General features: G+C 44.6%; 1 protein-coding gene across 5 annotated transcripts in view; it reads right to left on the bottom strand.

The window, feature by feature from the left end:
* PFKFB4 (6-phosphofructo-2-kinase/fructose-2,6-biphosphatase 4) overlaps positions 1-15,540 on the bottom strand; it is an 82,575-nt gene that overhangs the window by 50,470 nt on the left and 16,565 nt on the right. For 4 of the 5 annotated variants that reach the window (XM_056858840.1, XM_056858824.1, XM_056858832.1 and 1 more), the window contains exon 1: positions 6,064-6,196. The exons of the other annotated variant lie outside the window; for it this stretch is intronic. In XM_056858840.1, the coding sequence (XP_056714818.1) occupies positions 6,064-6,169 (106 nt within the window). In that variant the 5' untranslated portion in view covers positions 6,170-6,196. Of the gene's footprint in view, positions 1-6,063; positions 6,197-15,540 lie in introns of those variants that run through there. 5 annotated transcript variants of the gene reach the window in all.

The following is a 15,540-nucleotide window of genomic DNA, read 5'->3' as shown; positions in this document are numbered from 1 at the left end:
TTTGGTTCTTTTAGACGGTATGGCTAAATTCACTTCAGGATGCTAGATCTTTGTTTTAATTGATATACTTGTTTTTGTTTGTTAGTTTCTTATTTAGATTTCACTTGAGTTGACTTTAAAACACACTCCAGTTTCAGTTTCTGAAGTAAGGAACTACACAAACACTCTTCACCAGTTTAACACCTAAACTGGACTGGGATTAATCAGGACTCTAGAGACTAATTCTCCTCAACCTTACTTAGGGATCTCTCCATACACCTGAGATGACTTCCCTCTCCCTGGTTTTTGAGAACTCTTTTTCCTCAGAGCTAACTCCCCATGTCCAAACCCAGATGCACTCTATTCACTCAGTTAACGTCCTCATGACCCAGTTCCTGATTCTGTATTAATCAGACAACTTATATTTCTGTTCCTTCATGTTTCACTCCTGAAAACTAATCCTCACATTGCACACAGCTGCCACTAGCTTCTCAGAGCTCTGCCCATGCTGATCTCTGGTGCTGAATTCAACCTCTCACTGACTGAGAGCTGAATGGGACACTTTCACTAGCCACTTCCAGGACTCCCTTTAGCAATCAATCAACTGCCTCTAAGGCAAGAACAGCTTCCTCGTTTCTATTGCCTTCTTCACAAGGGGCTCAAAAATTGTTCTAAACATGCTCTTTGACAAACACCTCTATTAACCAAGTGGTAGATGTTAAGATGATATCAGTGATAGCCAGCTGTTCATATAGCCAACTGTATTTTATAGGTTTTTACTCATTAGATTATCTGAGAAGAAATAAAATTGTAAAATAATGCACAATATACAATGGGGAGAAGCCACTAAGTTTTAACTCTAACAAACTGAATCATAGATACAGGAAGCGGTTATTACTATTCAGTGCAGATCAAGTTTAGAACTCTGTATACAATGCTTGCCAGGTTGGCAGTTGGGTGGGAAGGTGATATGGTTGCCAACTCCAGGCTGGGAAATTCCTGGAGATTTGAGGGGTGAAGTCTGGGGATGGGAAGATTTGAGATGGGGAGGGACCTTAGCGGGGTATACTGCCATAGACTCCACCCTTTAAAGCAGCCAGTTCCTCCAGGGGAACTAGTGCTGCCAACCTCCAGGTGAGGGCTAGATATCACCCAGAATTACTGATCTCCAGATGCCAAAGATCAGTTCCCCTGGAGGAAATGGGTGCTGGGGGGGGGGTGTCTATGACATTACACCGTGCTGAGGTTGCTTCCCTCCCCAATTCTCACCTCCCAAGGGTGAAAGAGAGAGTGATGGAGTGGGGGGCAGAAATAAAGTGACAAGCATGGAGGAGAGTAAGAAAAGGGGTGGCAGGAGGGAGAAAGGTGAGAGACTGAGAGAGGCGGGGAGAGGGGGGGAATGGGATAGCTGCTTGTGGGTCCCTACTTGTGACATCAAAATACTAATCAGTGTAGAGTTGCTAAACTGCAATAACCCCCCCCCCCAGATTAATACATTTGGAACTGAAAGCCTGTGCATAACAACAGTATTTACAGCAACATTTCAGAGTCCACTAGGTTCTGTGGGGCAAGAGGGGAGAGGGGAAAAAGTACCAATGACAATAAAATGCTAGTGCTTCATAACTTCATAATCTGCAAGGTCATTCGCTTCTTATTAACTGAAGCCATCAAGGCGAAAGTACATTCCTCTGCCTTTGAACTTTTCTCATTCTTGCTGACAGCAGAAGTCAACCTCTTGGAGGCTAGAGAAGTGAAATTGTTTTGTGTTCTTCCAGGAAGAGATTCTACGAGGGAGAAATAGCATACATTACCTCAGTCATTCCTACCCTAAAACTGTAAAGCGGGTTGTTGTTAATATACCCATACCGAAAATGTAGGCAGAAATAGAGAGAAGGCTAGAAGTTCTTTTTGTTAAAGAGTTTTTGCTAAAGGTTATAATAGACACAGGAAGCAAGCCTAAGCAGGTCTACTCAGAAGTAAGTTCTATTTTATTCAATAGTGCTTACTCCCAGGAAAGGTTTTTTTTAGGAGTACAGGACATTGTTCTAAAAGAGAAACTTCCCCATATATGCTATCAGTACATTGCAAGCACAGACCAGTTAAGGAAGAAACACATCGGGGGAGGGACCCCAACCCTGGAAGTGGACATTCACAGAACTGCTTCAGTTTTGAAGCAGGCCTCTGTAGTTGCCAGGGAGAGACTATATTTATACCCCTGGTTTTGGCCAAACCTTTGCACTGGAAATGCACTAATAGAACAAACCTTTTAAATCAATATCTTGCACTTGGGTACTTTCAAGCACTTTATGGGTAGTAACATCAACAGGCCTGGGGTAAAATGTCCTGTCCCTTTAAAATCAGCTTTGTTTGTGGAAATGGGCAGTTGAAGATTTCATGGCATGAAGCTTCTATTAAAAGGGACAGCCCTTTTTTTCCTGGTAATTGGCAACCCTACTTGTGTCTGCTACACAGTAGTTTTAAGAAAACTTTTCAAGGGCATGCCCATATCTTATCTCAAAAGCACACTTAAAAATGCTAAATAATTAACAGGAGGGGTTGTCATCAGCATGTTGATCTTAAAGGGGGAAAGCCATCAAAACACCACTAAGCAGCGATCAGAATTCTGTACAGATTGCTGTAATGAACTGACACAGATCTGGGGGGAAATCTAACAGATTAACTTGAAAAGCAGCTTTGGTTTTGAGCCAATTATACTCAAGTTAAGTTGCAGCCAGGTACAAATTATTTTAAGAACAGATTACAGCAGTGAATATGAAACTTTTGCATCTCATAGAAGTGCTGATCAGTTCTCCATTTCAGATAAGAACACTAAATTTTATTGGCATTAGGAAAGATCATTGAAGCCTAAGCTGCCCCCTCAATTTTCTTTTTATATTAGAACATCACTAAAATGTTTACCATGTGCCATAGACACTTTCCTTCAGGTCAAGTAAGAATTGTGAAAATACTGACAGCTGTTTACAAAGTTATACCGGTAGTAAGTAAAAATGGAGGCATCTAATGTATTGCAATTTGGAAGCTGAAGTGGAAGTTATTTTAAATTATATTGTTATCTGGAAGTGTTTTACCTACTCACATGGGGAGGGTTAAAGAAAAAGAAGAAAAGATACCATGCATAGTTTCAAATGTTTAATTTTTTTTAAGTTGCTTTAAAGATCTGAATCGATTAATCACATACTGGCCACAATCCAACATAGAATAAACCCTGGCATTAAAAAATCATCCCTGCTGCACTTTTTTAACAAAATGCATACAGCAGCTTTGTCCTTTTAGACACTTACCTGCACACTAGTATACACTACCCCCAAAGTACAGCTATGTACCACTTATTTTCTTTTGTCAACAGAAAAGCACCTAAGGTATAATATAAAAGCTCAAAAAAATTACTGATTTTGGTACTGAGACGCTTTGTTGTCCCAGCCAATATAATACATAGGAATTTTAAAAAGTATATCCTCTTAGTTTCTGCAAAGAAAAACTGATCCAAGATTGGCATAAATCTTCACCAAAGAACATGCACCTCTCCACAGAAACATATGCGGTTAGAAAAGTAATCCCACAAATATAAAAAAATGTTAGTGATTACCAATGACAGATGTTTCACACAGGCTGCTCTGAAAGACACTGACCTCTTCCACCACAAACACCAAGGCTTGGATCCTAACTTGCTATTCTGTCAGGAAGAAGGAAGGAGATTTTTGCTGATTCTGGCCTCCTGCTGCAGAATCCTAATTCATTCCCCACACTTTCTTTCAGGTCCCCAGACCCACAGTAACATAATTTTGGGAAACAAAGAAGCCCACAGTAGGATCATAGAGGTGAGAAAATTGCCTTCTTATACACTCTGCTCATGCTGTTAAAGGTCAAAGCCGGAAGTTTGGGGAAGGGTAAATTTTACTATCTCACAATACACTGGAAATTGATCTGAAGTAGTGGATAAACCCTGAATATTGTTTTTCACATTTCTCTCAAAGGGATTGTAAACATACCTGAGTCCACTGATGTCACCTGTCTTAAAATCCAATCCACATTATAATAAAGATGTAACTTTCCCAGATATTTTAAAGTCATGTTTCCGGGGGGGGGGGGGGATCAGAATTCATAACTTTGTTAGCATATACAATTGTACTACTTTGCATATTTATCAAATGTACACATCTTGCTTTACTGCACCATAATACTACCAAAGTACACTTATCTTAGATCTTGCACTCTGAGAAATGGGTGCGGGGATGCTTAGCTTTTCCTAAACATATAAACCATAGATGTTGCAGCTAAACAAAAGAATGGTTATTATTTGAACTCAGAAGCAATGTTTAATACAGTCAAAATATGGAAGGGTATCAGATTTGGATACTGATTCATATTTAACAACTTCAAATACACTGAACTCTTCAACAGTGTATTATCATCATATGCACAGTATGGAATACTGTGGACAAATGTTAGTAAAAGTTAAACAAAAAATATATGCTTTGTAGTACACATGCTCAGAGGGGCAAATAATTGTATCAGGGGAACAATTTGGAAATTACCATTCCATAAAATACCCCCACCCCAATTCTCCCAATTTCCTCCCTTTAGCTGAGTTCCTCTCTAAATCCCTGCATACATTCTTCTAATGAACCTTCCACAATCAGGCTCTTCAGACATGTTTATGCAGCTGTTTAAAAGGGCACGTTCATTTATGCATATCATCCATACTTTCTATGCAGCTATTTATTTGCCCTGGAAAGTAGAAAACTGATCTCATTTATTTTAAGGGCCCACACAGGTTTTTTTTTTAAAAAAAACCTTTCCCTTTATTATGAGGAAAAATTAGTCATGTAAAAAGTATTTATAGTATAGCTTTGCCTATGTAAACCAAGTATTTACGATGAGCTAACAATTAATAAAATGGTGCATAAAATAAACTGTACTGAAGTATCAGAAACAGTCACAAGGTACCAATTCCCAAATGATGGGTTAGGACTCATCCTTGGATTATTGAAATACAGTAGGTGGCTAAGGGCCTTTCATTTTCAAAGTGGGACAAAATTTGGTATATTCACTCTGTTTTTCAGGAATTGCTGCCATACAGACCAAGGCAAAGAGTAACAACAGCAATCTTCCTTACAATTCCAGATAAAGAAGTGACTTGCGAAAGAATGCCACTGGTGTTGTGGTACTGATGACTTTACAGCGTAACATATTAGACCACATGCTGTCATTTTTTCAAGGCTGATTTACTAAGTCAAGATAACACAGAAGAGAACGAGGGTCAGAAGTTTCAAAGAGAGCTGCTGCGGGAAAGCAATTGTGCAGTACACGTTCTTAAGTGGATGGAAATGTGATGCTACCCATTCAAACAGCATTTTTATAGGTACACACTGAGAGAGAGAGAGATGCACCTTATATTGGCCCCCACCTATTCACACACCTAATATCACTGACCACCAGGCAACACTGAAATCCTACCGCAAGGGGTATAAAGGTGAGAGCTCTTTCTCAAGCCACTTCCCGTATTCGCAATCGTTTGGTACTGAGCTCGGTATAGCAATCAAAGGTAGCACAGAGCTTCCACTACCAACGTGCCAGTTAACACCATTTCTAAAATGCATTTTATTCCATTAAAAAAAAAAAATCCAGTTGCAAGTGTAAATGCTCGCAATACTGTGCCGACAATAACGGGCACCCAGAGGTCATCCCTCCAACTCCCCTCGACCTGCTCCATGTCAGGATCCTGCCGGATCGGCGTCTTAGAAGAATTCTGACACCAAAGAAAGCGACTCTCTCCCCCACCCCCCATCCTTACGGCCATCCCATTACCCCGCCTCCCCTTGGAAGACGCCGGTTCCTGCGATCGCTCTTGCTCAAAAACTGTTCAGATCTTGCAGTGTCTCTGGCTGCCCTGAAAAACTCTTTTGCCTCCTTCCCCACCCCGCCCTTCGCCTCGGACGCTGGGTCTAGTTTCTCCCTCGTCAAACACCTCCCCCCAGGTGGTGCAACTCCGCCGCTGTCTCGTTGCCCAACCCCACCTACTGGCCCTGTGCTTGCCCTGACCCCCTCCTCCCCTTCGCTCACCCCCGCGTTGCGCGCTGTGCTTCGCCGGGAGCCCGTTGTTGTAAGGCACCCAGATCTTCTGCAGGGGGTTCTGCGTGAGCTCTCGCGCCGGCGACGCCGCCGCCATGCCCGCACCGGGGCTCGAGCCGCACCGCAGTCCCCTCCGCTGCGACAGCCGAAGCGGCTCCTGGCCAGACGCAGAGGGCGCCGCGCCGCCTGCCTGCCTGCCCGCCAGCCGGCTTCAGCCCGGGCTCCCTTCGGCGACTAAAAGAGGCCGGCGGGCGGGCCGGCGGGCAGGGCTCCCCCGGGAAGGCGGAGTCTACAGCAAAGCCCCGCCTCCTCAGGCCAGCGCAGGGAACAAGTGGCGACGCCCGAAGCTGAAAGACGCGCCCCCAGCGCGGAGCGGAGGTGCCGCCTGGGCTCCGCCCCCCCCCCCCGCGTGCTTGGCGGAGACAAAGGGAAGCCCCTGCAAGAAACAGCGGAGCTGCCCGTGAACGCTAGTGAAAGGGAAAGCCTCCGCAAAAAAATGGAGAAGGGATCGGCTGCTTTACGCCCAGCCTCTTTCCTGCTTTATTGCCAACCCAAGAGAAGAAACGCGCCCGCTCCTAGGGACGTTTACTAAAATGTAAGCTCCACTGTATGGAATGGTGCTTGCCACTGAACGTAATTACCTTGTCGTCAAGGAGGGCTCTTCTCAGGAAACTCGTGTTGGTAAAAACCACACATCATCACAGTTTAAACTGTATACTTTAAAAACGTACACTCCTGCTTTACGGTATCCCTCAAAATGCATACATGGAATGTGTATCGTAAGTCAATTAAAAGCTAAGCTCAAGCCCAGTCACATGTACCGTGTGTGTGTAAAGTGCCGTGAAGTCGCAGCCGACTTATGGCGACCCCTTTTTGGGGGTTTTCATGGCACGAGAGGTGGTTTGCCAGTGCCTTCCTCTGCACAGCAACCCTGGTATTCCTTGGTGGTCTCCCATCCAAATACTAACCAGGGCTGACCTTGCTTAGCTTTTGAGATCTGACGAGATCAGGCTAGCCTGGGCCATCCAGGTCAGGGCCTCATGTACCATGTGTGTTAAGTGCCGTCAAGTCGCTTCCGACTCATGGCGACCCTATGAATGAAAGTCCTCCAAAATGTCCTATCTTTGACAGCCTTGCTCAGATCTTGCAAATTGAAGGCTGTGGCTTCCTTTATTGAGTCAATCCACCTCTTGTTGGGTCTTCCTCTTTTCCTGCTGCCCTCAACTTTTCCTAGCATGACTGTCTTTTCCAGTGACTCTTGTCGTCTCATGACGTGATCAAAATACAACAGCCTCAGTTTAGTCATTTTAGCTTCTATGGTCAGTTCAGGCTTGATTTGATCTATAACCGACTGATTTGGGTTTTTTGGCAGTCCACGGAATCCGTAACACTCTCCTCCAACACCACATTTCAAAGGAATCTATTTTCTTCCTATCAGCATTCTTCACTGTCCAGCTTTCACACCCATACATAGTAATAGGGAATATGATGGCATGAATTAATCTAGTCTTGGTGGCCAGTGACACATCCTTACACTTCAAAATATTTTCTGCCTCCTTCATGGCTGCCCTTCCCAGTCTCAATCTCCTTCTGATTTCTTGGCTGCAGTCTCCCTTTTGGTTGATGGTGGAGTCAAGGAATAGAAAGTCTTGAACAATTTCAATTTCCTCATTGTCAACCTTAAAGTTGTGCAATTCTCCTGTAGTCATTACTTTTGTTTTCTTGATGTTCAGCTGTAGTCCTGCTTTGGCACTTTCTCTTTTAACTTTCAACAGTAGTAGTTTCAAATCTTCACTATTTTCTGCCAACAATGAAGTGTCATCAGCATATCTCAAATTACTAATGTTCCTCCCTCCAATTTTCACTCCACCTTCATCTAAATCTAATCCAGCTTTCCTAATTATATGTTCTGCATATAGATTGAAGAGATAGGGAGATAAAATACATCCTTGTCTAACACGTTTGCCAACTGGAAACCATTCCGTTTCTCCATATTCTGTTCTAACTGTGGCCTCTTGTCCAGAATACAGGTTGCGCATCAAAACGATCAGATGTAGTGGCACACCCATTTCCTTTAAAACCAGCCATAGCTTTTCATGATCCACACAGTCAAAAGCTTTGCTGTAATCTATGAAACACAAGCTGATTTTCTTCTGAAATTCTCTCGTATGCTCCAGTAACCAGCGTATGTTTGCAATATGATCTCTAGTGCCTCTTCCTTTTCTGAAACCAGCTTGAACATCAGGCATTTCTTGTTCCATATATGGTAACAGCCTTTGCTGTAAGATGTTGAGCATCACTTTACTTGCATGAGAAATTAATGCGATGGTCGGATAGTTGCTGCAGTCTTTGATGTCTCCTTTCTTGGGAATTGGAATGTAAATTGATCGTTTCCAATCTGTGGGCCATTGTTTTGTTTTCCATATCTGTTGGCATATTCTTGTCAAAATTTTGATGGACTCCGTTTCTGTGGCTTGGAATAGCTCTATTGATATCCCATCTGCTCCTGGTGATTTGTATCTCCCGATTGCTCTCAATGCAGCTTTCACTTCACTTTCTAAAACTATAGGTTCTTCTTCAAAAGATTCTTCTTGGAAAGAATCTTTTATCCTTTCATCTCTTCTGTATAGTTCTTCAGTGTACTGTTCCCACCTTTTCTTTATTTTGTCCTGTTCAGTTAATGTATTTCCATGCTGATCTTTCAGCACGCCTAACAGTAGTTAAATTTACCTTTGATTTCTTGGATCTCGTGGAACAGAGATGTACCATAAGGGGGAATAATTTCAGATAAGCCTAATGGGTACATTCAGTGCCTAATGGGTACAGTTAGTAAATTTCCATTACACATACACATCTGTATAGACACAGCTGGCCACTGTTTGTTAAGCAAACAGCAGCTTTCTGTCAGTGTCATGAGCATGTGTAATGGATGGGATTTCATTCTTCTGACTTGCGCAGAAGATGCCCTGGAAATCAAAGAGTATGCACTTTTTCATCGGAGGGTAATTTCCCTGTGCTCCGAAGTTGAGCATTATCTTCAAGCCAACCCAAAACAGTATCATTAAAAAGTCACAAGTCATCTTAAAAACTAACACGTTTATTGGTAGGCAAAATACTGTGTCACCAGATACATGAAATGACTAGGTAAAGATGTTATCATAAATCCACACACAAAGGTGCGTGTGGAGGATTGTTGCACAAGGTAAGATAAAACGATAAAAAGAACATTCTGAAAACAGAAGTTGAACACATGGACTAAGGGTAAGGTGGATCAAGGTTCAATGCACGGACTAAGGGTAAGGTGGATCAAGGTTCAACAAAATTCAATCCATACAATAAAGACAGTGAGATAATAATAACAATTTCACATTTCCTCCGACAAAAGAAGGTATGTGCGAACTTGCAGCTCTCATCTAACACACCTCTTATTTCCAGCACACTCCTGGATTCTTCAGCTGGAACACATACCTGTAAGTACTATTAATGTACCTAAATTACTTTGAACGTTTACGGGCAAGGCTCCAGAAAAGTTAGCTAGCCTTGGCAGCAAAATTGTACTCACCACTGATCCTGATCCTCCTAGGTAAGTAAATATTTATTACGGTCCTAAACCAGAATGCTATTATATACACAGAATTAGACCCTCCTAGGTGGGAGAGAAGTCTTGTATGTGAAACCAATTGGAGGAGCACAACTGCAGGGACCAGCTTCCATCCTGCTCCCCAAAGCTGCAATGAGCCTCAAGGCCTAGCTATAGGTTGTACTTTCCTCAGGCTGCTTTCTCTGTTCTTCTTATGTTCAGCAAAACAACAAGAAGAGTGCCTACGTTTCTTCAGGCTCTGGCAAAATGGGGGTGATGAGCTTCACCCCGGTTTTAAAAATGCACTTAACAATGGCAGGCTGTTGAGCATAACTGTGGAGCCCTGCTCATGGAACTTCTACAGTACAGGGCCCGTAGTTTATGGGAAATAGCCTCAATAGATTGCTCCAAGACAACAGAACTGTTTCCCACTATATTACCCCATAAGCAGGCTCTCAGATCAGTGCTTAAGTACATAAATGTGATCCCTTCATTGATTACCCCAGAAGAACTATGCATTCTTTTTTAAAAATTTCTTAATTTGTCTTCCACCGAAGTTTGGAATAGCAGGTTGGAATGTATTTCTCTAATCTGGGGGCAGAAGGGAAACACTGCACAGCAAATCACACCACCTCAAAGACAGGATGTAATGCTATTACATCCATGCTTCTGAAAAGACAAATGCGCGTGATCTCACTCCCTCTTCCCCCCTTCACAGGTAATAGCAGTGTCTCAATTAATTATATTCAGCATTCCACACACACTAACAGGATCTGTCCATCAGATAGGAATGACACATTAACTCATCAATCTCCAGTTTTGATATATTTATTTCCTTCACTATGATTTCCCCCAGAATTCAATCCAAACTAATGGTGACCATATAACCAAAGCTGGTTATTCCGTTTGGGGCCATAAACTTCATCAAAGAAGTGATCAACATTCTCAATTTCCCCCTCCTTGTTCTCTTACTGATCTACCAATGAGGTTTGAAACTTTTGACTTCAAGCCAATTGGCTTGGAGAATAGGAGATATGGCAGTGGGAGGAGACGTTATAAGGGAAGGAGACTGAGATATGGTTATGCTCGGTCTCCTTCCAACGTCCATCCCATCCTGAGATACAATGGTGGTGGAGTGAAGGCTAATAACCCTTCTCCGTCATTGTGCAATGCCAGGTCCATAAATAATAAGACCACTACATTGCAAAATTATATTTCAGTGCAAGTTGTGGATCTGGTATGCGGGACCGAAACCTGGGTGAGGGAGGGTGAAACTGTTGCCCCGAAAGAACCCCGCCCCCAGGGTTTTAGTCCTTTATCAGTCCCGGACAAAAGGTCGGGGGTGGCATTGCTCATTTGAGAGTCTTTTTCCTTCAGGACAGTCCCCATCCCCGGAGATTTCCGGCTTTGATAGTGTTGGCCTGGTGTGGAATTCTGAAGAGAGTTTTGGCTATCCTGCTGGTGTACCAACTGCCTAGCGCACCAGCAGATACCCTCCTGAGCCTGATAGAGCCGTTCTCTGAGTGGGGCCTTGAGGTATCCCAGGTTGATGGTACTGGGAGATTTCAACGTCCATGCGGAGGCCACTTCTTCCTCATCTGTGGCTTCGGACCTAGTGTCATCCATGCCAACACTGGGACTTTCTCCGATCGCCAGCTGAGGATGCCAACCCCCCGTCCCAGTCTTGGCTGGCAAGCCCACTGCGGGCTCACCATCTGTGGCAAACCCCCTCACCAGCTCCCGATCTGGACTGGCGAGGCATGGCCCAACCAAGTGACATTTATGTCATATGTGGCCCTCGTCACAAATGAGTTCGACACCCCTGCTCTAAACAGTGGTTTGTCAGTATAAAGAATGAACACAACTTGTTCACTGTATCCACGTACTCCCCTCATTCTCCCTCATGTCATGCACAATCTTTAATTAACACTTCTCAGTTCGGTCAAGCTCCGGGTCCAACATGATATCTGAATATCACTCTTACAAACTAGAGTCCCCCCTCCATCTCAAACTAGGATTTCAAAACTAAACAGAGTTACACCCTTCTAAGCTCTTAGACCAGGAGTCCTCAAACTACGGCCTGCGGGCCAGATCCGGCCCCCAGAGGGCTTTTGTCTAGCCCGGGGACCGAGAAAGCCAGTCCCCCATGCCCCCCTCCCCAGAGCTTTTCTGGGCTTCCTGGCCGCATGCGCCAAGCCGGAAGCCTCCCTCCCGCCCCAGTCGCCCCCTTCCCTGCTCCCTCTCCATCCCAAAACCCCCTTTCCTGGGTGCATGAGGAGTCTTGCTGCCTCGCGCACCGCCCAGTCGCCCCCTTTGCCCTCTCCCTCTCACCCTCCCCGTCCCAAAACCCCCTTTCCTGGGTGCACAAGGAGTCTTGCCGCCTCGCGCGCCGCCCAGTCGCCCCCTTCCTCCCCGGCCCAAAACCCCTTTCCTGGGCCCCGTCGCCCCCTTCTCTTCCGCAGCACGCCCCACCGGGAGACTTCTCCCATTGCCTAGCTTTGTGCCCTGGCTGGGCCTGGCCTCCTCGAGCTCCATGCAGCTGTGCCTGGTCCTTTGGGCCCTCCATGATGCAGCCCAACGTGGCCCTGGCGTTCCTGTTTAGGCCGCAGTTGGGCATCGTTCTCACGGCTCGGGGCTCTCTCTCCTCCCAGGGGTATCCTTGTGGCCTGGAGGTAATTGTAGGGGCCCCTTGGGGGGGCTGGGCATATCTCCAGGGAGAAGAAGAAAAAGACTTGTGGCCTTTATGCACGGGAGGTTTTGCCTTGGATTTGCCGCTCTCCAGATGCACATTTTCCCCATCCGAATTCTCAGAACTCAAATGTAAGCTCCCCCCACCCCCGGGCAGAGTTTGGAGAATTCGGATGGGGAAAATGTGCATCTGGAGAGAGGCAAATCCAAGGCAAAACCTCCCGTGCATAAATGGCCTTGGTTTTTACATGCCGACTTTCTCTACCACTAAAGGGAGACTCAAATTGCCTTACAATCCCCTTCCCATACCCTCCCACAACAGACGCCCTGTGAGGCAGGTGGGGCTGAGAGAGCTCTAACAGAGCTGTAACTTGCCCAAGGTCAGCCAGATGGCTTCGTGTGTAGGGGTGGGGAAACCAACCAGGTTCACCAGATTAGCCTCCGCTTCTCACGTGGAGGAGTGGGGAATCAAACCTGGTTCTCTAGATCAGAGTCCCCGCTCCAAACCGCCACTCTTAACCACTACATTTGTAAGGCGCAGGCACTTGCCGCGGACTCCAGCCTCTTTATTCCCCATTAAGTCGCCTCTGTGCGTGCGCGCGGAGAGCACAAGGGAGTCCGGGGCAGGGGCGGGGCCACGTCTGCCGAGGGAAGGCCGAGCCCCAGCCGCAGAGCAAAGGGGGAAGTTCCGGGCTCGGGAGGAGGATGCTTTTCAGGAGAGCCCCCTCGCACTGCCTCCTCCTCCCCCGCACACGCGGAGAATTTGTTCATATTTTTTTCAAACTATAGTCCGGCCCCCAACAGTGTTTGTGGGACAGTGAACTGGCCCCGTTTAAAAAGTTTGAGGACCCGTCTTAGACAAATAAGTGGGTTCTACATCAAATCAAGCCTGAACTGTACCTAGAAGCTAAAATGATTAAACTGAGGCTATCATACTTTAGTCACATTATGAGAAGACAAGAGTCACTGGAAAAGACAATAGTGCTAGGAAAAGTCGAAGGCAGCAGCAGAAAGGAAGACCCAACATGAGATGGATTGACTCTATAAAAGGAAGCCAAGGCCCTCAGTTTTGCAAGACTTGAGCAAGTCTGTTAATGATAAGATGTTTTGGAGAACACTGATTCATAGGGTTGCCATGAGGTGGAAGTGACTTGAACAGTACTTAACACACACACATTGGGAAATTTTTCACGGTAGATTTTGCTTCTATTTTGCCATGGAACAAACTAAAAACCGATTTAAATAACTTTTTCATGGCTGCGGACCTTCCAACCCAATCCTCAAACGGGACTTCTACTGATTTAGAAGAGTGTGTCTGTTTCAGATTGCACTATAAAAGTCTGTTAAGCACTACTTTTAAAATCACAGCTTGTGGGAAGAAAGCAGCTCTTATTTGCTACAGCACCTGCATTCAAAATCACAGCAAACTGAAGCCTGACCGAACAGCAAAGTGTTCAATCAATCAAGCTCTGTACACTAGAGGAGAAAGGAGGTGGGAGACGCAAGGGGAGTGCATGAACACAGCAAACAACCCATGTTTGTGCATGATGCTGACAAATCTGTTTAGTTAGTCATGAGGTCAGAATGCAGCCTGTGTCTGTAAGGACCTACTCTGTGGAGTTTTCGGACTTCTATTTGTGCTTTTCTCCCTATGAATGCCATTGACACTGTCTACTTTTCTCCCTTCAGGTATAGTGATTTAACACTTGTCTCCCTTCTCTACTTAAATGGAATGATGAGCATTGTGAAGATAGTATTCTATAAAGATGAAATACTGTGTTCGTTTTAATTTCTGGTCTGTTTTTTCTACATTCAAAATCTATTTGAAGTCTCAGTATCTTTGTAAAATCTTCTGCAAGTGACTTCAGGTTTTTCAAGACAGGAAGGGAACGTTAAAGTACAAGTGTGCACTATGCAACTGATGCATACAGTTGTTTTAAAATGCTTTAAAATTATTCTGAAAGATTGTTACAATACAGGCAGCACTGAAAAAAATAAGATGTGGGGAGACAAAGGAAAAGACAAAGAACTAGTGAAACTAGATAAAACTACTTTAAGGTCCCTCTTTGCAGAAAAATTCTGGGAACTATAATCTCGAAGTGGGGAAGGAGTAGATATCTCTGACAGAGCATTCTCTCTCTTCACAAGACTAGAATTTCTTTAATGAAGCGAAAATAGTCTATATTAGCCAATGGCATATATCCAACCATCTACATATAGAAGTACACATTCCTGCATTTCTCTCCATATCCGCAGCTCCATCTGAACTGCAGAGAGATCATTCCTAGGGTCATGGGGTCCATGCACAGAAACAGCAGTGTAAGATGGTGGGCTGGTGTGAGGAAGGGAGAAGGGGATCTCCTCAGCAGAGCCATGCTTGTGGAAGAAGAGTGATTTCACACCCCTTACTCTTTGTCACTCCAGCTGCCCCACCTGCGTGACTAATCTTCCACCCTGGTCCTGCAACCCAGGGAATGATCTGTTCAGGGGTTAGAAGAGGCCACAGGAACAGAGAGGAATACAGGAAAACGCCATGTTCCGTGGACAGAGAGACCACTACGTAGTATAGGATTCAAAACACACCATGGTTGTCCGTGTGTAGTTATAAACCTGTATTCTAATGATAACTGTCAGGGGAACAAGCAAAGCTGACTTCTGCCCAGACAGACTGACTAAACCTCCACAGGCTTTTGTAAGTTATGCTTTGTCTTGTAATCCTAAATGTCTTGTAATACCTAAAGTACCTTACAGAGCAATGGACAATTAAGCTCTCTATTATAATAATTGGATGACCAACTATTTCAGTGTGACCCATGTAAATGGAATACATCCTGTGCTCATGATTTTGTGAAGGAACAATGTTAGTTTGGGATGACCTAGGATGACTTTGGGCATGCCGCTGTCCCTTACACCAAGTTTCCACACAAAGCTACTTTAAAGAGAACAAGCTAGGGAGCCACAGTGATTAGAGTAGTAAGCTAGAGTGTCAGAGTAGTACCAGGGAGTAGGGAATTCACTAGCTCATGAACTAATCTACGTCACAGGGTTGGTGTGAGGATAAAAATAGAAGAGAACCATGCACACCACCCTAAGCTCTTTGAAGGGTGACATAAAAACAGCAGGTAAGGGTGATATCCACTATGCTGGGACTACAGGAGAATGTTTCCTTTTTATTTATACCCTGCTTTCACCCCAATGAG

Source organism: Euleptes europaea, chromosome 1, assembly GCF_029931775.1.
Source record: "Euleptes europaea isolate rEulEur1 chromosome 1, rEulEur1.hap1, whole genome shotgun sequence".
In the NCBI taxonomy this organism is placed as follows: Eukaryota; Metazoa; Chordata; class Lepidosauria; order Squamata; family Sphaerodactylidae; genus Euleptes; species Euleptes europaea.
The sequence above is the reverse complement of the archived record's forward strand: the minus strand, read 5'-3'. Positions and strand labels throughout refer to the sequence as shown.